This window comes from Agelaius phoeniceus, chromosome 3, assembly GCF_051311805.1.
Source record: "Agelaius phoeniceus isolate bAgePho1 chromosome 3, bAgePho1.hap1, whole genome shotgun sequence".
Lineage (NCBI taxonomy): Eukaryota > Metazoa > Chordata > Aves > Passeriformes > Icteridae > Agelaius > Agelaius phoeniceus.
Genome location: NC_135267.1, coordinates 16,172,583 through 16,197,331, shown reverse-complemented (window position 1 = coordinate 16,197,331; position 24,749 = coordinate 16,172,583). Strand labels below are relative to the sequence as shown.

Here is a 24,749-nt window from a genome sequence, read left to right as displayed (position 1 = left end):
GTTGTGTGTCCATAGAATGGAAAAAAGTAAGAAGTTAAAGCACATGCAGATTGAAAACCTTGCATACTCATGGAGGAGAAACAAGAGTACTGCTCACCTGGGCTAGCTGCAGAGCTCCCTATTGATACTGAAGTTAATTTTCCTTGGTTTCAGCTGTAGCAAATAGTCTTACACATTAGAGGAAACAACGTCACCATCTCCAGAAAGGATGAAGGCATTTTCATATAATCTGGAAGACTTGATTGGATTTGCTGCCAACCTTTAAAATGCCCTTTCTTTCCTGACGTCATGAGATGTCCATAGTGGTCCTTCAAAGAAAGCGTGAGGCAAACAGCTTAAGTCAGTAACAGCTTCAAACATTCATTTAATCCTCCTCTGCACTCAGGGTGTCAGACTTAAGAGCACTCAGTTAGTAGCCTGAATACAGCTTTAATATCTCACAGGGGATGCAGATAAAAGGCCTCAGCTGAAGTGTATTATTTCTTTAGACTGGCCCTGTATCTCAGAGCTTATGCTATTCAGCTCTCAGACAACTGCTGTGGTTTCCCTGACCCAGTAGTCCCTAGGCAAAGAACTTGTTTAGAGGAAGATGTTTCAGGTGAGGTATCAGCATCTGAAAGACACCAATGTGCAGTTATATCTTGCTATATTTACTATCTACTCAGGATGTAAGGTTACATTTATCAGAATGCATTATTAGCAGTTTATCAAAATATTTGGTGTAGACCTGTTTTGCCAGTGAATGTCTAATAAGCTCTGACTTTTCCAACAGGTTGTGATTGCAAAAAACTCAGTGTTAAAAACTTGACAGTAAAAAAATGGGAGGCAAGATGGTTGCCTTACTCCTTTTCTGAGGGACTGGTTTCAAAGAGTTTGCATAAGCAATTATTACGTGGCAAAGACAATAAAGTGTAGCCAAAGTACAAGCAGAAACACCTCCATGGTATATACAAGATTAAATGGTTTATTTGTGTGCCTCTCAAGGCATAGAAGACACAACAGGATAGAAATATAAAACTGATGGACAAGCTTATTTCAGACCAATGGGGAAGGGTCAAGACAGAAGTTTCATGGAAAGTGATGTCTTCATATTCTTAGAGAGAATAAGAAATAAGATTAAAATATGTTATTTCATATTTTATAGATGCATCAGCCTACCAAAAATTTTCATAGCAAAATTAACACCTTTTGCAGATGCACTTCAGTTCTAAGTAACAAGTAATAGCAAAACTAGAAAAAACAACTGAATTAAGAATATGTGTTCAGAACATTAATGGTATGCTGGTCTTGCAACTTTGTGCAAAGTAAGCAGTTATCTCCTGAGAGGGCAGAAATGGATAGCTGGAGTGAAAACCTTTTACAATATTTCAGCTAAATAAATCCATTATTTCGAGTACAGAAGAAGTGTTAAGTGGCATTTGAGTCAATCTAAACCTCAGAAATCTGTCAACGTGCAAGCACTACAAATGAAAACATTATTTTGTCTCATTTATTTGTTTGCTTTGTTGTGAGAAAGCTGTAATTTCAAAAGATTTAATTTGTAGTCTGTCTGATTGTGTAGCAGGCTATTGAATTTAAGTATCATTAGCTTAGAATTTGCCCTGTGGAACTGGTGAATACAGTCATTTATAGACAATTAGCTGCTTGCTGCTGTCTTTCAAATGCTGATTACCATGAAATCTAACCCCCATACCATGTCTGTGCAAGCAGTTCCTGCCATCCTCCCACTGCTGCCTATTCTTCTGGACCTCAGGTTTCATAGACCCATTTCAGCGGTAAGTAAAAAATTTGACATTGATGCTAAACTTAGAGCAATCTGGTGCCTGAATTACAACAATGCTGTGCAATAAGCACAAAGTGGCAGAAAGAATCCCAGTCACGTCTCAGACTATCTGGAATTTAACAAGTATCAAGAGATCGTCTCTTCCCAATATATTTAGCAATAAAAACTTGCTAAACTATTATTAAACAGCCTTATTTGTTCTATTCTCATGGCATCTTGTAGGTGTGGATTTGTCAGTGTTGAAACCATCTAAATTTGATCTATCTTAAATCCCTTCAGTGTCTGTATCTGGTTTATCTTCTGTGATATCTGAACAGCTAATAATGGTTTCTGCAGAGCAAAATACACCTCAGAATCCACGTCCTGCAATCTGCCTGTCTTCCAAGCAAGACTATTTAACAACATTGAAAAAAACCAGTTATATTCCACAAAATAATTATTACCATACTTTCTCACAATAGTCAAGGAGAAAGCACACTCTAATGAAAACCATGCAGAAAAACAAAAAGGGGCTACACAGCCCCTTTTATGGAAAAAATAAAGTGTTGATTATTAGCAAGAAGTCTCAGTAGTACTGTCTTTTCTGAACTAGTTATGTGGCCTCACCTTGAATACTGTGTGCAGTTTTGGTTGCTGCACTATAAGAAAGTTGTTAAATTATTGGAGAGTCACCATCCAAAGGGATGGTGGACCCAAGGGAATGGCCTGAAGTTGTGTCAGGAAAGATTTAAGTCAGATCCTAGAAAAGGGTTCTTCACCCAGGGGGTGGTTGGGCACTGGAGCAGGTTCCCCAGGGCCATGGTCACAGCACCAGCCTGACAGAGTCCAAGAAGTGTTTGCACAATGCTCTGAGGCACAAGGTGTGAGTCTTGGGGATGGTGCTCTGCAGGGCCAGGAGTTGGACTCAATGATCCTTGTGGGTCTCTTCTATCTCATTCTGTGATTCTATGATTGGTTTTCAATAGTTTCTAAGTCCTTCACTATGTTTAGGAGGCATCCAATAAACTAACCATTAGTAATACAGCTGTGAAAGAATCTCTGCTTCTTTTTCCTTTTCCTGCCTACCCTATCACCTTCCCTTAGCTATTCAACAGCACAATGCCTTCTTATCTATTAGGAAATCACATACTAAAAGATAGGTAAAACTCCAGTTCAGCCTCATCACTCAAAGTAATAAAGTCTACGACCATGGGCTCCATTCATATTCCCTCCACTAATCTTGTCACTTGCTATGTTCTAGATTGGAGCTCTTCCATGGTAAGGAGAAATGGTCTGAAATTTTCATTCCCTACACTACGTAAAATTAGACAAGGGCCCCAGTCCTGAAAACTGCTTAGGTGCAGGGAATCATCCTGAATAATATCAATAATTTTTGGAATATTACTCTTCTGTTACATTACTGAGGGTTTACAGAAGCTCATCCTAAGATCTTGCATACAAGATTGCCAGTGCCAACCTTACACACAAAGCTGTCAGTGCAGGCCTTGTGATGTACTCCAATCCATGTGTCCTGCTAATGAAGAGGGCTGAAGTGTACTGAACTAATGGGCTTTTCACTCAGAGTTTTATTTGTGAGCATGGTTTTTGGGTGGAATCATCTCATTTCTGGGAATCAGACTGACCCCATCATACGAATCAGCCATCAAATCAGCCAGACAAAAGCTTCTACTCAGTGCCAGAATTGAGACATCAAACCAGTATTTTCATCACTAGCTTGCAACCACTATCCAATCACTATCTAGCCACTAATATAAAGTCCAACTATGACTTTAAAAAAAAATTCTCATTTTAGAATATGAGTGAAGTTCATGCTTCCAACAAAAAAAGACTTGAATTCTTGTGTTGAAGAAGAACTTTGTTAGATCTGTCTAGCTTACTGATGTGTCTCTGACAGTGCCTACTAGTAGATATTTTGAGAAAGACAAGGACATAATTAATTTTTCCTAAGTTTCACTGGTCTGAAGCTTTGGGAGTTTCAGAACAGAGATCTAGCATTAATTCATCCATTAATTTTGTATAATTTCTTTTTGATCCTATATATTTCTGGCATCCATAATGTCCTGTAGCAATGAGTATTACAGTTTTATTATGTGTTCATGAAAAGATACTTCCTTTTGCTCTGAACCAGTTGCCTGGTAATTTGATTGTGTTCCACCTTGTCTTCATGTTATGGGAAACAATAAATAGCTATTGCCTATTCACCCTCTCTATGCCTTTAACATTTTCTGTATGCGTTTCTAATTTCATAATTTTTTCTTTCATAATTATCTCAAATTTCTCCATTTTTTCCCCATAAATCTTAGTTTATTTAATTCCAAGTCTCCAATTATAGTTATTTTCTGATTTTACTGTGTCTCTTTGGGGTATGATCACAGAACCTTGTTTCCATTTGATTCTTTACTGGTTTCATAATAGTTCTTGATATTCTATTTTTTTGCTTTGATCATTTTTTAACATTGAAAATATGTTTTCAGAGAACTTTACACAATATCTACTTCCAGGATCACCTTCCTCATGGTCATTTGAATCCTAGTATTTATATATTTAAGTTTGTAACCTTATGGTTTGTTCTGCTTCACAATGATAGGTATGGATTTGCTTTCATGAATGATAAATTTTATTCACCCCTCTATCATATATATATGGGAGCATATAAGACCATTTTGAAACTTGTCCTTGTTATTTCCAGTGCTGATTCTTGTAATTTTGTTCCATTTGGAGATTTTTTTCCTCACTTTTTATTTCTTAACCAGATCATTTAAGAATATATTTAATATCATATGTCTAAACACAGATACCTGAGGGACTCTTCTGGCACCTTCCTTCTCCATGAAAAACCTGCCATTTCTTTCTAGTATTAGTTGCTTGTTCTTTGACCAGTAACCGTGAGAGGAACCTTCCTTCTTCTCCTGACACTGAACTTTTTTAAAAGAGCCTTTGTGACAGAATCTCTTGAAAAGCTTCTTGAAAAATCTAATTCATTGAGGAGATTAAATACTGATTCATTAAGATCATTATTGTTCATGATAATAGAAGTAATTTATAGTTCTAGATAAGGGGTAGAATTCAGCCATGTTTACACTTCTGAAAAGTCCTGACTTGAAACCAGCCAGACTCTAATCTGTCATGGAGAAAAGCTCAAGGAAGTAGCAGAAAGCTGGTTTTTGAGTATCTCTAAGTAATGTATTCAGCTGATTGCTTGTCTGTGGTTCAGTGGGCTAAGCAACCCTGTAGGTGATTAACATGGGAGGATGAAAGATGGGAAATGTATTTTTTAAAATCATTATACAGATAGGAAATGTCTAGAGATTTACAGTAATTACCAATTTTGAGAACTTGGATACCACTGTAACCAGAGCTAAATGTCAGTATGTGCAGCACTGCAACTGTCTTGGTTATTAACAGAAGTTCCCCAAGATTGATCAGCTTCATAGAAAGCTACCCTAAAAAAGGGCTCTTCAAACTTATGGGAAGCTAGGCTGATTGTGATTCTGATTAACCCCTTCCCATTTTCTTGGGCACCAGAACTACAGTTTCTGTGTTTTATATCCTTGGCTCCACAAGATACTGTGTTTACCCAACAGAGATACTTTATATTCCTGTAGGCCTCTCTTGATCTCTTATTGCTCTTTACCTTATGGGGTAGACATACTGGTGCACATGGGGATCATGAGATAACAGACAAGGAGAGATGACACAAAATGTTAATATAGGTTTTCTGCACATTAACTGCAGGAAATAGGTACCAAGTGTGTCTTGGCTTCACTGTGCAAAAACACCATGCTTGATTCACACCGGGAAAAATTTTGGAGACCTATAAGTATTCACATATATTGTTCTCTCAGAAAAGCATCCAGAATTCCAGAAGTTTTTACAGTGGAATATTTTCTAACCCAGTTACATGCACAAGCATCTCAGCAGTCAGTCTGCAATAGTTTGAATCTAAAACTGAGTAACTTTTGCCCTTGTACTTGTTACTGATATTTTTGGAGTATGCAAGCTGACTTTAGGGATACCTGGTTTCTTAAATATCATCTGACATCCATGTGCTGGCCTGGACTCTGTGGAGCTATGCCTTTGACCTCCTTATATTTATTTCTGGGACCAGTAAATCCCAAGATTTAAACTACACTTTATCCTTCCCCTGACAAAAGTAACTATAATAGAGCCTAAGGTATCAAAGAGTCCAAAAGCCTTAATTTGCCTGGAATTTTCCTCCTGCTGTGAGAAACAGTGCTATAAGCTCCCTGCCCTTCAGTCAGGTATAGATGCTATGGACAGCTGAGACCCACTTAGCCTGTGGATGATTTGTGGGAATAAGGCCAACACATATAGGAGCACAAGAACAGAAAGTAAGTAAAGGTCCCAACAAAAATAGTCAGAATTTTTCCATCTCAGATTTCAGGGAAGGTATAACTATTGAATATTTTATTCATATTCTTTATAATAATTATCTTTTCAGTTATTGCAGGGGTGATGCTACAGTATGTCTACAAGATGTGCAAATCCCAGGAAAGGATAATTTCTATCTGCTCTGATGCAGTCTGCTTTCAGCCTACTGTGGACAGTGGTATGAGCAACAAATTATTCTGCTCATTCCTTTTCTGGAAAAAAAGCATTTGGAGAATGAAAACCATTCCACCAGGCTGTGAAGACTGAAGACAATAGAGATCTTGACCCCATGAGTAATAATTAGATTGTGCACTGGCAGAAGAGTGACTAGAATTTTGAAGTGTTTCTATGATGATTGTTGATAGTGGAGCATCATAGATAATACATGTAAAACATATATTACGTTTTAATAATGTTTTAATGTATTATGTTTTCCTCTGGAAAAGTGTCAGTGCTTAGAGCTCTGGTTGCTCTCTTGTTTGCCCAGTAGAGTGTTTATGCCTACTTTGTCATATTCCCTCATGCATTTGTGCTTTGTGGCCAGATCACTATGTTCTTCTGTGTACAATGACAACTAGAGCAAGAATGATGGCAAGTACACTTTTTATCAAGTTAGTCCATTGTTTGGTGCTCAAGGTACAATCCAAAATTATTTGGGCTTGAATTTCCTCAACTGAAGGATAATGCTGAGGTTGCATTTCTACCTTGCTAAAAGAAATGTGGCATCAAATTGATGTTCATGCATAAAATTTGAAGGATAGATTTGTGTCCTCAGTTTTCATTTGTTTTGAATATAAGCCTCACTGCCTAGTTTTTTTAAAATGTGGCTTTTAGAACAAGCCATCCATGGGTAAGTCTTAGCTTTGATCTCTGGGGACAGATGAACTCAACTACTGGTTTAAGAAAGGAATCAAATCTCCAAAAAAGAGACCAGACTGCCTTTTATTTTTTAAAAAATGGTTCCTTTTGGCTGACTTTAGAAAATTTTTTTTAGCATACATTGGGGTTGGGGGTGATTTCATTTTCTCTAGTTCTGCCTTTTTCTATAGGCTATTTACAAATTAAGGGTATCTAGCAGACCAGATATTTACTGTGGTGATCAGATAATTTAGGCAGGACACTTATGTTTATCTTCTGTAAATGTTAAAGGTTTGTGACTAATATAAATTTCCTCCCCCAGATTTTCAGATGTGTAGAATTTGAGAGTATCTCAGAGATATCTGTGTTCCCAGTTCATCTCAGAAGAGCAGAGTATCTCCTGTAAAATTCACATTCCTTGGCTGCTTCTCTTCAGAAAAAGCAGAACCTGTATACATTTTCCATTACTGCAAAACACTACCTTAGCCAGTCAGCAGTGGGGACATTGAGTAATGCCAGATCAGATCCTAGGGCAATAAAGACTTTTTTTTGTTTGTTTTAAATGCAGTGCCAGGAATTCTTATTACTAGAAATTTTTTTGATGGAAAAGAAATAAAACAAAAATTATGCAAGTTGAATTTTATACTGAATAGAAACAGTGTTCCAGAACTATCACTGGAAATAAACATCCAGAGGAGGTTTCTGACAACTAGGTATGATTCTCAACTGAAGAACCAAAACAAAATGATGCAGGTTCATTTGGCTGCCTTTTGTTAACATACGATTTGACTTCCTTTGTCTTTTCTTTTCCATTTTCCCCCACAACTTACTGTATTTGATATACTGTATTTATTATAGTGCCTTGTGCTATGTTTAAAGAACTTCTGCTGAGGTAAAAGATTGCTTTTTATTTTATACTTGCACAGCCCCAGCAGCATAGACCTTAACTGAAACATCTATAAGGGATAGATAATGATAGTTTAATACATGGCAAGATAAGAAATTATGTCCAGTGTTGATAGATGTAGTACTAAGATATAGAATAGTCATTTAGAAGGCTTTCAAGATAGATGAAATGTAATATCAGATAAAAGTTTCTACTGTCAATCTTGTAAGATTTTTTTGATAACACTGATACTGGTATAGCCCTGGGACTGATTTTTTCACTTGTAGGAAAACTGCAATAGAAAAGACTTGTTAATAAGTGTTGCTGCTGCTTCATGGTGAGACATGTCAGGGCATGAATTGACTTTAATGGCTCTGATGAGCCTTCCCTGGACCCTCACCCTTCCCCCAGGGACCCCTGCCCTTTATTTCTCCTGAGCCTGAACTGTGGATGGAGCAGGTGTGCCTGTCTCTGGACCCTGATGCTCCTGCCTGAGCACCCTGGGTGGCCCCTGGGCCTGCTCCATCTCCTGCTGTGGCTGTTGAGGCTCCCTGCTCCCACGGGGCTGTGTCTACTCATGGGGTGCTCCCTGTGCTGGGGCCGTCCCGGGCTCCCAACTGCCCTCTCTGCATTGGCTGTGTCCCAATGCATCTGACCACAGGTTTCAGGTCTCTCTGTAGCTGGAACTGGTAATTTCAAGGGCAAATTTTTGCCAGAATTGAAAAAAAAAAAAAAAAAAAAGGCAAAATAAAAAATAGCCCTGCAGAGATTATAGACTTTTCATAGTTAAAAAGAAAAAAAACCCCCAAGAGTGGGCGTGTTTTATTCACACAATGCTTAAATGCCACTTTTTACTGACTAATTCTTTGCTTTGCATAATCTAATACTGTCATGTTGAAACATTAGATAAAAAAAAAAAATATGTCCACCTGAAAGGAAAAAAGTAGTAAAAAAGTGTAATAAAATGAGTCAAGCAGAGTTCTGCAGAGCTCATGTATGCTATCCAGGGATGTGGCTATGGCAAAAGCATTTATAAAAGCAGTTCAGTTTTCAGGTCTGGATGATGAGGAAAGCTGCTCTAAAGTAATTTCTTTGACCACCAGAAACAGTGGTGTTTCTTCAGCACTGTTTTGCTTTTCTCTAAGCCATTTCTGCGTCAGTGACTCTGGCTGCTTTGTTCTGCCATAAACCCTGGAGTGCACCGTGCCTGATGGGGTCATGTGTGTGCAGGTGATTTAGAAAATGATACCCCAACTTTGCACCACCATTTAAATCCTGGAAGGAAAGTTCCTTGTACCATATACTGTCACAGACCATGAATATGACCACATGTGGTCCCATTTGCTTTAATAAAACAAGAAAAAAATATTTAGAAAACTTTCAGGTATGGGAGACGATTGTTTAGCAAAAAAGAGAAAAGTTTTCTTTCCTGACCTCAGGAAGGTACTCAAAACACATTCCAATACAAATCTTTTGCCTGCAGAAAGCTCAGATTCTTTGGATGAGGAACTTAAATTATGTGAAAGGCATCAATCAGGCTGTGGGAAAATGTCTCCTCTGAACCTGTCTCAGCTGAAGCCATTAATGGCCCCAAATGTGCTATTTAATTCTCTATTTAATTCTCTATGACTTGGCTGCCAAAACACTTGTGCATTCAATTTCTAATCTAATTTCAAACAAGACAGACAAAATAGTCCATGACAGAGGGGATACCAGCCCAAACACCTTTGCCTCAAGTCAACTGGGGATTGCTCACAGGTTTCACCAACAGCCTCCTACAGACTGACTGACAGACAGACAGACGACCAGCCTGGGACTGGCAATGTTTTCAACCATCTAAAAAAAGATCACTACTGTCTAATTTGTTATATTTGTAATGCTACCTTTTCACTGTCATGTACTTTGTGACCTAAATTACAATATGTATGTTTGAGGTGTGGTGTAATATAGTGGAATACAAATGTACTTTCCTGTGATCCCTAGCAAATTAGGTGGTGATGAGTATTCAGATTCTCACTAAGAGCAGTTCTGAACTTACAGCTTAACAGATGTGTCAAGCAGAAAAATAAGCTACATCAAAGTAGAACATTAAACAACTGTTATCTTGCAATTTGATTTAAGTAAATTTTAACTGCCAATTGCTCATCCTCCAGATTTCTCAGTGTCCCATTTCTGGTGAAATGTATGAACCTGACTCCTAATTTAAGATGGCTAGTTGGGGAATGATTATTTTTACATCCTTTTTCCTTATGTGTATATAAATACTTGATACATATAAATACATACCAGATGCTTTTACATAGAAAACTAGAACATTTGCTTGTCTTTATTGTGTTCCACTTGTGTTTATAAAGAATGAAATATCAGGACAGATATAAAATCTTCCATACGTTTCACCAATGAAAATTTAATCTGATTTATCACCTGCAGAAGGATTTGGATAGACTGGGTTGATGTACCAAGATGAACAGTTTGAGGTGCAATAAGACCAAGTACTGGGTCCTGCACTTGTGTCAAAACAACCCCAGGCATCACTACAGGCTGGGGGCAGAGTGGCTGGAAAGCTGCCCAGCAGAAAACCCCTGGGATGCTGATCAACAGCAGCTGAACATGAGCCAGGGTGTGCCCAGGTGGCCAAAAAGGCCAATGGCATCCTGGCCATTGTATCTGTATCAATAACAGAGTGGCCAGCAGGTCCAGTGAAGAGACTGTCCCTCTGTTCTTGGCTCCAGCATTGATGAGGTCACACCAAAAGTGCTGTGTCCAATTCTGGGCCTCTCACTGAAAGAAAGACAGAGGTGTTGGAGCGAGCCCAGAGAAAAGCAAAGGAGCAGAACTCCCATGAGAAGCAGCTGAGGGAGTTTGGGTTTTTAGCCTGGAGGAGAGGAGGCTCAGGGAAGACCTTTCTGTTCTCTACAACTGCCTGAAAGGAGGTCGTAGCCAGGTGGGGGGTCAGCCTCTTCTCCCAGGCAGCCAGCAATAGGACAAGAGAAAATGGACCCAAGCTCTGCCAGGGGAATTCAGGTTGGCCATCAGGAAGAATTCTTTCATTGAGGGTTGTCTTAGGTTACAATGTCAGATGTACCCAAAGGTAAGTGTTCTATCACCATCTTCATAAGCTGTTAAAACCAGGTGGGGCATTGTTCCCTATCTCTTTCTTAACTCATCCTTGATAACTCTGGGGGATATCTTCTATCAATGGGCCAGCTGTTAAAACCAGGTGGAGCAGTGTTCTTTATCTCTTCCATGACCCATCCTCCCTCCAGGGAGATATCTTCTGTTAATGAGCCATTGATTGTCACTGCATGGCTGATGAAAATTACATCACCCAGTTGTGAGATGTTCTGCCTAGGGGAAGGAGCCAAGCATTTCTACCTGGATATAATCTGAGATTTAGAACACCACAGCAGCCTTATCCAGTGAATTCCCAGAGTACAAGAGCCTCATAACCACCACTGGACCTTTAGAGGAAGATCAAACCCTTCTACAGGATCACTGCTTCAACAGAACCATATCTGTCACTCCTGGAGGACTGCAGCCACCATTTAATCAGACTGCTACCAACACCCTGACCAACAGGGTGTCGGGTTATACTCTGTCAGTGTTTCTATATTATTGCATTTATTTTAATTTTCCTATTAAATTGTATTTCTGACTTGGGATCTCCCTCTGGTTTGCTTTCAAACTACTACAAGGGTGACCACAAATGTTGGAACAGGCTGCCCAAGGAGGTGGACACCATCCCATGGGGTGCTCAAGAAATACCTGGGCAAGGCACTTAGTGCTATGGTTGAGTTGAAAAGGTGGTGTTTGCTCAAAGGTCTGACTTGATGATCTTGGTGGTCTTTTCCAACTTTAATGATTCTATAGCTTTAAGATTCTATGATTTCTTAAAAATTCTTCCTTTAAGTCAGATGGCACTCCTGCAAGATGCCAGTCACCCTCCTGCCAAGGTCAGCAACCTACACAAATAAAGCCTCAAAAGATAAGCTACAAAATTCTAATCAATCAACAGAGCAGACAATTTTTTTCTAAGTTTCTTTTCCTTGTAGTCTAATTGAGAATCGATTGGTGTTTTAGACTTTTTTACAGTGGACAGAAAAGACCACTCTTGATTTGTTGCCACATCATACTGTTGCTAAATATCTTAGATGGGAGGTTTTTACTTTGCCACTACAGTGGACCCATCACTGAGGAGTCAAGCTCTGGCAATTTTACATTGTGCCTGTTATGTGAGCCAGAGTTGCTTTTTACCTCTGAAGAAAAGTTAGAGTTTCCTAAGATCTAAAAACTATTTTCAGCAGGATGGACACAAGGCACAGCTTGGTCATCTGCACTACACTTTGTTTAGAGGCTGAAACTTTGTCATGGACTCATTGCAGGCAGGAACATCACCTTGGAATTCCCCAGCCCTGAGTTGCATTTGAAGAAATACTTGCCATTGTTCAGCAGCTAGGGAATTAGAGCACTTGCCCAAGAAATGCAAGACCTTGGCCATCACCTTTGTTCTGGGAGATGATGAACCCACATCTTCCTCGTCTCAGAGTCTGGGGAAGCACCAGGCTGGCAGATAATCAATAGTGCAGATGAAGTTGGATCAATGCCAAAAAGAATGCAAAAAATTCATAGACCTAGGAAGACAAAAAGCTATGTGAAATGAGAAAATGTGTATTCCCAATAGTGTCTGTGCTTTTTATCCCATGTCCCTTAAGTGGGTACTGTAGAACTCGGATCAGGGACTGGGAAAGCACTGCTGCAGATGTGTGGGCCCTCGTGTTTGCCCTCCCAGGCTACTGCACTCTGTAAGGCACCAAATGTGGACAAACTTGGTATACACAGGGCCTGAGGGTCCTGTTTGTGTCCAGTAGCTGTAATATTGCTTGCAGGTGAGGGAAACTAAGTAGCATGAGAAGTCACTTCTGGTCCAGGCACATTCAGCCCAAAATCCAGATTATAGATGGGTGGGATCGATTTTGGCCACCCTGACTCTGGTGTGCTTGAATTTGTCCATGAACTGTTGTATTTCACAAACTATGCATCACAGTGCTGGGCTTCATTGAACCCCATAGGGAAAATGTTGTGAAAACAGATGTTAATAATGCAGTTTATTACAGATACTGGTCTATTAAATTGAAGGACATTAAGTAGTGAAATAAATTATTAAGAAAAACAGACAATTCCAGTTATTTTCTTGTGGAGAAATCTAATTTGTTCTCAGCCACAAGCTCAGGAGGAGTGAAATAGGATCCATTTACCACAGTTTAAAATGTAAAAGCACTCACTTGATCACATTGTATGAACTCTGTGTTCCAACACTGTGTTCAAAAATAAATATTGCAGAGATATATGAGAAATACACAAACTAGCTTTTCCCCTGTGGGAATATTCAACACCTTTTTGTGTAAAGAACCAGCTTTATCACCTCAGAAAATTATTCTAAAGCTAGTCACAGTTGTACTGATGTTGTGTTTGTCCTCATTAGCAAGCTGAGATGATCCTCCTTAGCATTCAGAACCAACTCCAACACTTCTGTGAATAGGTAATAACGAAGAGAAGATGTGAGAAAGAAGCTTTCCATCCCTTAAGAGATAGTTCAGGTATGAAGAGATTAATAGCTGTCACTGGGGAATCTGAACCAAGAATCAGTCTTAAAAGCTTTCCCAGGTGATAATGGCACAAAAAAGTCAAAGATAGATTATAATAAAAATAAAACAATCTTGGAATCCATAACTGTAATTTTTTTTTTAGATTTGGGGTTTTTGTTTGCAAAAATAAGTGAGCTTTGTGCAACTGCGTGTGCTGAGGTAATTCTACCTATATGGTGATTTTTTTGAATCCTCCTTAATAACTAGAAAGTTCTGTCTGATTTCTACTACTCTGACAAAGTGGTAAACATTTCAAAAATAATTAAGCCCCAAGACTTATGCAAATAAATTAACAGTTAGAGGAGAGGAAGTCTGTTAATTAAAGTCTGCAACAGGAATGTATACTCTATTAGAATGTGCATGAAAAGGGAGCCTGAAGCCTGGAATGAAAAACTTCATTTGGGCAGCACAGTTTGTGAAAAGCAGTGTTTCCTGTGCCTTGTCTGGCCAAAGTCAAACAAGTTCAAGGCACAGATTTATAAGGAAAACAGGCTTTTTCAGCTTCAATGTTCAGGAATGTAATTTTTTTACTTAGTAAATAATTTATTCCTGAGTGACTCTGCTTTTGACTGGGTTGGGGAGTAGAAATTCAGTAACACTATGAGAAAGGCCAAGGCATTTCTGAGCCAGTCTAAATCAGAAAGTCTGGGTAGTCATGTGAAAATGAATTTATCACGTGATTTATAGTCCATCAACTAAATCTAATAGGTTTTGATAATATGTATCCATTATAGTATGTCTTGTTCCAGTCTCTCTTTGGGTTGTTTTTAGATAGCTGTTATCTTAACATAAAATATATTAATCCTAATTATCTAGTTTAAAACTTTTCACTCTCCGTGATGCATCATTTACAATGAAAGACTCCATTGCTCAGGCTTCAGGTTCTTAACAACTCTGATTGAGGAAAAGCCTTTTCCTGATTGCTAAATCAGAATCTCTGCTAACTGTGCAAGTATGTGTGAGAGTGCAAGGACACTGCATAGATGTGCATATAAATTTAGGCTTCATGAAGAAAAATCTATTAAACTATGGAGCTATTTACAAGTGCTTTTGTCCAAGGGCGTTGACGTCAGTGAAGCTGAACCACAAGATTGATCAAAGAGTAGTTTATGACTGTGTCAGTATTGCAAATGTACAACTGAATCCAGAAATTTTTTCTACTTTCTCTGTTTTTCTACTATGCACAGTAAATCAAATTTTCTAAATGTTTCCAGCAAGCAAATGGTATCCTCAGTAGCCACCATTTAAGCTTGAGAATTTTTGCAGTGGGATTTCCTAAAAGGCTTCACAGAAAAAAAGGTTCATTGTTTGAAGCCAAATTCAACTTTTCATTAAGACTGATCAAAATAGTTTATACAGATTTTCATAAGCTTTTTGCTCACAGTGTGTATTATTTGGCTTAGTGATCACAGCTGAAAAGCATGATTTTAATAAAGAAGTTGAATAAGCAGATTAAAGCAAGTCACAGGGCCTGCCTCATTCCAATAGTAAACAAGTAAACTACTTTAATTAAGGCAAGATAGGTAATATATATAGCATGTGTGTTATCATTGTTTGGTTTGCTTATTCCTTTGCAGTAATATTTTAAATAGCCAGCATATCACAGATTAAAAAAAATTACTGTTTATTAAGCAGCTGATCTCCTTGATACATTTTTTACAATTTTTTCTGATGAAGTGAGACGAGCTGTTGCTTTAAACTAATTCTAATCAACATCCCTCAAACACCCAGGAATCAATAATTTGTTTACAAGACCCTATCAGGAATGACTGAGCTAATCACTTTGGGTACACCACTTGTGCAAGGACAAATCCATGCTCCTGTTAGTTAGCTTTTGCTAACTACAGATTGATTTTATTGACTCAAGTATTCAGCATTAGGGGAAAGAAGTGGTAGGAAAGAGACTGGTAATACCAGTATCGCAGGTGATGTGTGCAGTGAGGCACATAAGCACAGGGTTGAACGGGTTCCCAGGCTTGGAGCTGGGAGGGAATTTTGCTCAGGGTGTAGTGGCCACAGACTGCAAAGGATTTTGGAGGTTTTCTGGCTTTGCTAAAATTGTGCACATGTATTTACACAATCACATTCCTGCAAGAGCTGAAAGGAAGGTGCTTGGTGACCTTGGCTGCTCTTTGTCCTGCTGCTGTGGCCCCCAGGATGCTGCTCTTTCTGGGCTGCCTTTGCTAATTGGAAACCTCCAACATGTGAAAGATGGGAGAGCATTAGTTGTGGGCACATGATTACTGGCAACTTTGATACTAATCAGCCAGCAATCACACTTTCCAACCAAACACCAGTGCCAGACTGCTGGGGAAGGGACAGTCAATCTCACTGGGCAATTTCTATGTAAAGGAACTCTACTACTTTTCTTGTAGCATTTTAAGCTTCAGGGTATTTCTCTAATGAAGGATTTAAAAACATGTGACCCTTGGCCAGAGATCTGGTTCTGTCACTAATGCTGCAGCTCACAATGTTTGAGAGACCATGCCCCATCATTGCAAGAGTTCAAAGCCAGGCTGGATGGAGCTTTGAGTAACCTGGTCCAGTGGAAGTTGTCCATGCCCATGGCAGGGGACATGGAACTACCTGACCCTTAGGGTCTCTTCTCATCCAAACTATTTTGTGATTCCATGATTTTGTGACCTAGAGTTCTCAGAGTCTTCAGGTGGAGCAAACACCAAGTCCCAGTAAAGTAAGTTCTATTAAATTGGATCTCGTCATTACAACAACATTTATACGGAGACAGTGTTGCATTGTAACACATTAATTATTATTTATTTTCTTAAAGTGTTTTTGCAGATGAATGACTAATCTCAGAATCCCACGGGCCGCCGGGGATGCAGGTATCCATGGTTACCTGCGTTGCCTAGCGACACCTCCTGACGCTGCTGAGCCAGCCCTGCTCTCCTCGGCGCAGCCCCATCCAGCTGCCACCCCAGGCCAGCTCCCCTGACATCGGGGAAGTTGCTCTGTGGTCCAGGTTAGAATTAGAGTTGGTGGTTTTATATTAAAAAAAAAGAAAGAGGGAGGGGACCGATGAAAGACGCAGGTCTCTCTAACAGCAATAAAAATCCAGTTGTGGCTCCAGGCAGGATCTGAGTCAGTGTGTTGATCTAAATCCTCAGCTGTGCTGTAAGACACAACTTTGCACAAAAGTTCATTTAGGGCAGAATTTAAGGGTATTGATTCATTTCTCAGCCAGACACAGACCAAGTACTAATAAACTAGGGTTTGGCTCCTTTACTGGGTGAAATGAAGCATAGCTTCATTAAAAAAAAAAAAAGGTAATATTTATGTCATTTCAGAAACAGAAGATGCATTTATCTTATAAATTAGATTTTAAAATACACTTATAAAAAGGCTATGAGTCAGATTCTCCTAATTATGTCAATTTAAACTGAGTTAATTGCAAATTTAGAACAATAAATTTTACTGGACCTGGTTATGAAGGTCTTCTCAAATGCTGGTGGTTTATGCATGGCATGACTCACCAGCATCCAGTCATGGTATACAGAGGACTGCAGTTGATGTCACAGCCTTGGACTCTGCTTTTCAGAGCATTTTCTCAGAAGAATGACTTGCAAGTACTTTTCACCTGAGTACTCAGGATGGTATTTGTGGTCTAGCTGAATTGCTTACACAAACAAGAGAACAAATTGCTTATGTAAGTCAGGCACTTCTGGTGCAGTCTTGTCTGTAAGTAGGGATGCCCTTGTCTTCCTCCTCAGCTTCCCCTGCTGCAGCACTCAACTGCCTTGCTGTAGAAACTTACCAAAGATCTTTTCTGAGCCTACAGTCCTGAGTTTGCCCTTCCAAGCAGTGTTCTGCTGAACAAGAGCTCCTTTAGGAGGTTGCTTTCTGGACTATTGATCTGTTTTTGGCCTCTGGTACATTCAGGGGTGCAGTCTAATGAATGTGCTTTTGCAGTAAATCCTTGAAAGCACTATTGTTTTCTGATTAATTCTTGCTCATGACTTCCTTGAGGTTAGTGCTATGGGAGGTGTCTCTTACTCTAAATCTTCCAGAGTAATAAACTCAGTCATCTGTAGTGCTAGATCATTAACCTTGTCCCTGGTTTGGGCTGGATCAGCTCAGACTCCTCCCAGCAGTTCTTGGGCACTACTTGGGAGTTAGTACAGAACAGACACTATTCCCTCCAGGCAGTTTGAAGGCTTTGGAGACAAAGAATGGTCACTAGTGCTGACGTTTTGGATATTTTGGTCTAGCCAGTTTCAGTATAAAAAAGTTCTGGGCATGTTTAATCTTCTGTAAAGTAGTGTAGTGCTTTAACTGGTTTATTACACTGTTTACTTGCTTCCTCTTGAGCAGGCTCAGCCTGATCACATTTGCAGAGATATAAACAAGTACAGGATTCTCATTGTGCTACATTTACTGTGATCCACTCAGAAAAACAGAAACCTGCAAGAAATGAGTTTAGAGTGCAGATGGTAGTGATTAGGATGCAGGTGTTTTTCAACCAATGTCTGTCATGGGAAATAAGAAAGTTTCAGCATGTTTTCCCATTTTTATGGAGATTCTAGGCTAGAAGGTACCACATGGATTCACTGAATGATGTTCATCTGTGTTTATCTGTCAATTCTTGTGTTGCAATTGGATTGTTAGCAGTAGGGGGTTTGTGAAGCACATAGCAATTAGGGTTATAATTCAAGACTCCTAATAAGATCTATGGTTTATTGGGTAAGGCTAGAAATGGCCTTAGCAAAGCAAGGGACTGATGTTGCCAAGTATGATGCTGATGTCCTTGCACAGTTAGAAAAGAAGGGACTTTTTGCTCACTTTGAATGTTCTCCAGAATCTTTGTAGTAAGTGCATTTCGCCTTTATTTCTATGCCTTTTTTAGAGTGTATTGAAATTTTCATTGGTATTCTTTTTATTTTGCATTGTAGTTACAACTCAGGACTAAGATCAAATTACACCCTTCCTTTCTTTTAATCTGAATATCCTCTCTCTTATGCTTATCATTAAAGTTGTATCTTTCCTTTTATAGAAAGCTACAACTTTCTCTTTCATCTTCTTCCTTGTAAAACACTTCTTGGCTGAATATAATTTGTTCTTCTGTGTTAATTTAGGCTAATAATTCCCCTTGCTTCATTTGCAGCCCACAGAGTGATGCAACTTCCCCTTGTTTTGTTCCCAGATAAGTATTGCCACAGTTCTTTAATAAAATGATGTAGGACTCTGTTTACAAGAGTGCTTCTGTGGTATCTTACTGCTTTCACAGGAAGCTTAACAGCTTGCAGAACAGTAAGTGGCAAATGTTTAATGCAACATTATGCCAACTTGAGGACAAACTGTTCCTCTCAGGAATGTTTTCAGGCTTAAATGAGAGGAAAATCCCCCTTACAGAATGTGAATTCTTGGAGGCGGCAGGGAGTGACTGCCACTTCTTTGCCTTGCCAGCAGCTCTAATTCTCAAGCACCTTCCAAGGCTTTTTTAGATCAGCTGTAGAGTACTCCCAGCAGCAAGTAGTGATAAAGCTGTGACTGGCTTTGCTGAGGAGCAAAGATTCCTCTTTCATGGAGGAGTCAATAAGTCTTCCAGTCTGTCTCAGACAGAAAACATTGGTTTTTGCCCACAGATGCTGGAAAGGTGGGGGGAGACATGAGGCCATGGCAAAGCTATTAATATGAGTAAGCAAAGACTGACAGCGTATTTGCAAAAACTGTGAGACAGAACAATTCCAACTTAAACAGTGATGAGTCAGGCTGAAATACGTGGAAATTTGGGCTTGGATGCGAGTCATCCCTTAAGAAGATTAGTGGATATTACTGAACTAACAGTAGTTTGACTAAAGAGAGGAAGGAGCCCTCTACAATCTCCTGAAAGGTGGTTGTACTCAGGTGGGGGTTGTTGTCTGTCTGTCCAGGCAGCAACTGACAGAATGAGAGGACACAGTCTCAAGCTGCACCAAGGGGAATATAGGCTGGATATTAGGAAAAAGTTTTTAACAAAAGAGAGATAAATTACTGGAATTGTCTGTCCAGGGAGGTGGTGGAGTCACCATCCCTGGATGTGTTTACAAAAAGACTGGTGCCATGGTTTAGTTGAGGTGTTAGGGCATGGGTTGGACTCTATAATCTTGAAGGTCTCTTCCAACCTAGTGATTCTGTGATTCTATGATTTCACAGAATTATATTGGAAAAGACCTCCAAGATCATGGTGTCCAATCTTTGACCTATCACCACATTGTCAACCAGGCTGCGGCACTAAGTACCACATCCAGTAGTTTTGTGAACAACTCCAGGGATGGTGCCTCCACCACCTCCCTGGGCAGCCCATTCCACTGTTTAACAACCCCTTCTGTGAAACAATTCCTCCTCACGTCCAGTCTGAACCTCCCCTGGTGGAACATGAGGCCATTTCCTCTTATCCTGTCACTGGCTGCCTGAGAGAAGAGACCAATCCCCACCTGGCTGCAGGGAGTGGTAGAGAGCTGTACGGGCACCCCTGAGCCTCCTCTTCTCCAGGTTAAACACTCCCAGCTCCTTCAGCTGCCTCTCATGGGACTCACTCTTTAGATGCTTCACCAGCTCTGTTGCCCTTGTCTGGACTCGCTCCAGGTGTGGCCTCAGCAGTGCTGAGTTCAGAGGGACAATCTGCCCTGGTCTTCCTGGCCACACTCTTGCTGGTACAGGCCAGGGTGTCATTGACCTTCTTGGGCACTTGGGCACACACTGGCCCATGTTCAGCTGCTGTCAGCCAGCACCCCCAGGTCCTTTCCCACTGGGCCCCATTCCAGCCACTCTGCTCCCAGTCTGTAGTGCTGCCTGGGGGTCAAAGTGTAGGACCTGGCACTTGGTCTTATTGAACCTCATACCACTGGACCCAGCCCATCTATCCAGCTTGCCCAGATTTTAATACATTTTAACAGATTTTAATGTTCTCTATGTTAATCCTCCAAAGCAGTAAAACCAGCAAGTTGTCTCTGCCCATCATCACTATTCTTAATCTCTGGACCTCAACTTCACGTCAAAATATTCTGGTGGCTTTCTTTGGCTCCTGGGTCCTGGATTCTTTGAAGGGGGGGAATTGTGTGGCCATTATCTGTAAGTAATCCAGGACTTTCAAGTGGGTGCCTGGGCCGATAGATTTCCAATGGGTGATGTGCTGAAATCCAAAGTCATAGAAAATGTGTTGTATGCTTTCTCCTTTATAGCCAGTCTTTAGGGTAAGGCACAACTTTGGATGCTCTAAAGATGACAGGGTGCTCAACTGATGCTGTGAATTTACCATGGGTAAGGTTCACCGATTTGCAACTCATGTCTCTTAAAGGCCCAACTGTGCCTGAAGACCCTGTGAAGTGTGAATGAATTTCAGACTGGGATGTCCCACTCCTCCACCTCAGAAATATGGTCTAATAAGGGGAAAGAGAGGAATAGAATTAAAACCTCATCAGATGAAATCTGTGTTCTTATAAAAAATGTGCCATTCTTCACTATAGGAAAGGATGTTTCCAGTAAATAATGAAAAATGTTATTTGTCCAGGAAGCTTCCTAAGAGACAAAGGAGAATAACAGCTTCTAGATCACAAGGCTCCTGAAGATATAGTTAGAATTCATTATGTAGCAAACCTTTATGTTCATAATAAAGGGAATTGTCATGTTTCAGTGTTTTTCATTTAAAAAATGATTTTTCAATTGACCTACCAGATTTTGCAGAACTGGTGTTTGTAATGAGAAGCTATTTAAACAAAACTCTTCCTTCATCTGTGTGCATAGGCTTCAGCTATGTCTGATCAAGGGGGAAGAAGCATTTTCTGTGAGGACCCACAGCCAAGGCTGGGCTGCTGGTGTGGAGAGGGATCACATTCTGGACCAGGTGCCCAGGTTGCCTTCAGGTGGAGGCAGGGGGGAGCTGAGGTGTTCCCAGGTTTCACCTGGCTAAAGATTTAGATAGGGTCAGTGTGTGCTTTCAGACCTGCTCACTGGAACATGTCCCACAGCTTAATCAGCCAGAAAGCACCACTTGGTGACTTGGCCATGACCTGCAAACTTGGTAGGCAAATTACCTTTGCAAGCCACCAGCAGCAGCAAATTTGCTGAAGAAGGTGTATTGACCAGAGATAGGCCAAGAAGACTAATTTACATGACAATAAAAACATTTAAAAAAAGACATTTCAGTGTTCCAAAATTTTTACCTTCTCATAGAACTAAATATAATTGGGGGTAAGGGAGGGGAGGGGTGTTTCCATAAGAAAGAACTACTTTTCTGCACTAATTTTATCTTCTATCTTCAAAATTGACAGGCAAAATTGTTAGGCAGGTGAATTTCAGAGGGCCAAATAAGAAGAAGTTCTAGGTTTTTTCAAAAATTATTTTAGTTATTCAAGCACATAGAAGCAAAGTGCTTCTATGAATTCCTTTGGGGAAGAAAGAACTGACTAGAAAATCCTCTTTGCATGAAAATCCTTTTTCCATGAAACTTGGCTTGGGGCCTTGGAGTTAAGCAAGGTTTTGAGGAATTTTTTGAAAATTCTGAAATATACTTTAAATCATATAGACATTCTTTACATGGAAATCTGTTTTAGTAGAGAAAAGGGAAAGAGCATGAATGATGAAATGTTTGCTTTGTAGGTAAGAGGATGTACTGATCAATGTAAAGAAAACACTATATTGTGATGTATGGTCCATTTTTCATGGGGATTTCAAGCAGAAATAATTGGGACTTTTAAGGTGATTAAGTTATGCCTGTATTGAGGAAAAGGAAACATTATAAGGAGGATACATGATGCAGTCTGTACTTCCCCTTACATAATTGATAGCAGTCAGTCTGTATTTATAAAAAGTAGACTGTACTAGAAAATGAAAAAGCTGGATTCAAGGCCTTGATTATGAGCAAACGAAGATTAAAGGGGTAATAGTTTTGATTGCAGTGCTAGACCTCTGTAAATTAATAACTGTCTGAAGCTTCATTAGGCACAAAAATGATGGAAGCATTTTTGTTTAGTTGTTTTGTTCACTAAAAGCTAACAATATGATTTATTCTGATAGATATTTAGTTTCTAAAAATTCTTCTTTCTTTATGGCAATTTTGCAATGGCTGCAACAACTTGTGCAACAAAATGAGGACAAATATGTTAGTAAAATAATTTTTTTTCCTTTGGTGTCTTCTGTAAGCAGGATCTCATTGCTGAATGCTAGATTCACTTACACATGACATTAAAACTCCAAATTAGGACTGCAGGAAACAGCAATTGTCTGAAGGCAGCAAAGGTCAGTAAGATTTGTGCTCTGCTGGTTTTTCCTCTGTTTATTAGAAAGAGTTGAAGTTCACCTCCTGGCACACAGTTATTTCCCATATAAAATTATCATAAGCATGTGCATTACACAGTAATGTTTTTCATGACAGTCTACTGCAATATCACATATACCTTTATGATGTTCACGGAAAAAGAATTAATTTGTGGTATAGTATTATGATAGATAGTTAACAGATGTTTTGTTGCTCTTCAAACATAAAAATAATTACATGAATGCAAAAAACTGGTGGCATTTTTTATTAATTCTCAAATAATAAAAAACTTGCTTCTATGCATATGTTTATTTTCATAATAATAAAAATGAGAGCCATAATAAAAAGAAAATAACCCTGTAACTACACTATAAAAAGAGAATGTTTTTCTCAAGAAATGTTTCCACAAAGCAACAGAGATTGTCTGAAAGAGTCATAGTCAGTGCACAGCAGTGGATTTGATAAAGATGAGCAAAAGCAATTATTATTGCCATTTCTTGAACAGATTAGTTAGAGGTGCCTCTTGTTAGCAGTAGGTTCCCTGTCCTATAAATGAATACAGCAATTAGATAATATAGACAATCAATATCAAACCACTTCTGATAAAATCTCTGATTTTAGTGGAGAAAAAGGTATTTCAGTAGCTTTTGGAAAGGAAGATGCCATAAGAATCTGCAGTACTGCCTTTCAAATTTTGCTATTGCAGCTATGTATTAGCTCCAGGCACAGGATATCTGGTGCAAGCCATAACAAAGTCTCAGGGCTGTACATTGAAAAATTTGATTTCCTAAATATTTGTAAAAGAGTTTCATACAAAAGCCCATCAGCCAAAAGTTTGTAACATAATAACACTTCATAAGTCTCAAATATTTCCCATGTTCCATATGGTAGCATTGAATCTCCTTGATTAATTAAATAGCTTCACGGGTTAATGACATCTAAGAAAGCTTTGTTTTTCATCACAAACCTGGACTATTTGGTTCTTTTATGTTCTCACTTTAGGCTTAGTTATGAGACTGAAAAGAGAGGCTAAAATGAAGAACATCTCTCTGAATGCAGCCAAACACACACTGCAGCAAACCCAGAAGCACAGGCTGAAGGTTTGGACACACAAAAATAGAAGTAGCCATGACAGCTGAATCACAAAGTTCTAGGAAGTGCAAACCTGAGGTCTGGATTGTATCATCCATAGGCTAGAGCAGAATGATTAAATTCCTCAGGGCAATGCAAAAAATATTACAGTTTTTTTTTGATCGGTGATGTGTTGGAAAAGATGGTTTTAAGCAGGTATTAAACATAAATATCAGCAAATATCAGATTTTCTTCTTTTGCCAAGAAAAAAAGAAAAAAAGCTTGTATTTTCAATACTTGGAGGCATGGGCTGTCAGGGACAGAAACATAGTATTCTTCAGGAAGGTCATTCCACCTCTAAATGTTCATTTTAACTGTAAAGAATGGAGCTGATACAGGCTAAGTAAGCAAAACTGCAGTTGCTTCTCTTAAATTTCATATGGAAGTTAAAGTACACTGAGAAGAGATTTTTGTTTCATTTGTTCCCTGCTGTCATGCCATTGCCTGGTAACATTTTCACATAATGCAGGCTGACACTTGGAAGCAGAATTAGTAGGAGGATTGATTTTGTTCCCTTGAAGAATATATTTGTTTTACAGTGAAATACTGAGTGCTTCAGGTGTGAGCTCAACCTCATCAATTTTCAACCTCAAACTTTTATGTTTAAAATTATGGGGATTTTATGTTGAATGTTACTTTTATGTCTTGTGATAACTGCAGCTCAGCTGCTTGTATCACTTATTTTTGCAATTTTCAGTGAAAATGCAACATCCCACATGAAAAATTATCATATTTAATTGTTTACTAGAAACAGCTTTTGTCTGGAAACAGACCAACCAGCATATTGAAACTTTTCTCATG

General features: G+C 39.2%; 1 protein-coding gene across 1 annotated transcript in view; it reads left to right on the top strand.

Annotated features, from left to right (window-relative positions):
- The first annotated feature begins 1,661 nt into the window (after positions 1-1,661).
- The window catches only part of LGSN (lengsin, lens protein with glutamine synthetase domain), a 60,981-nt gene continuing 37,893 nt past the window's right edge, over positions 1,662-24,749 (top strand). Inside the window, exon 1 of the mRNA XM_054630479.2 lies at positions 1,662-1,775. Coding sequence (XP_054486454.2) covers positions 1,662-1,775 — 114 coding nt within the window. The remainder of the gene's footprint in view (positions 1,776-24,749) is intronic.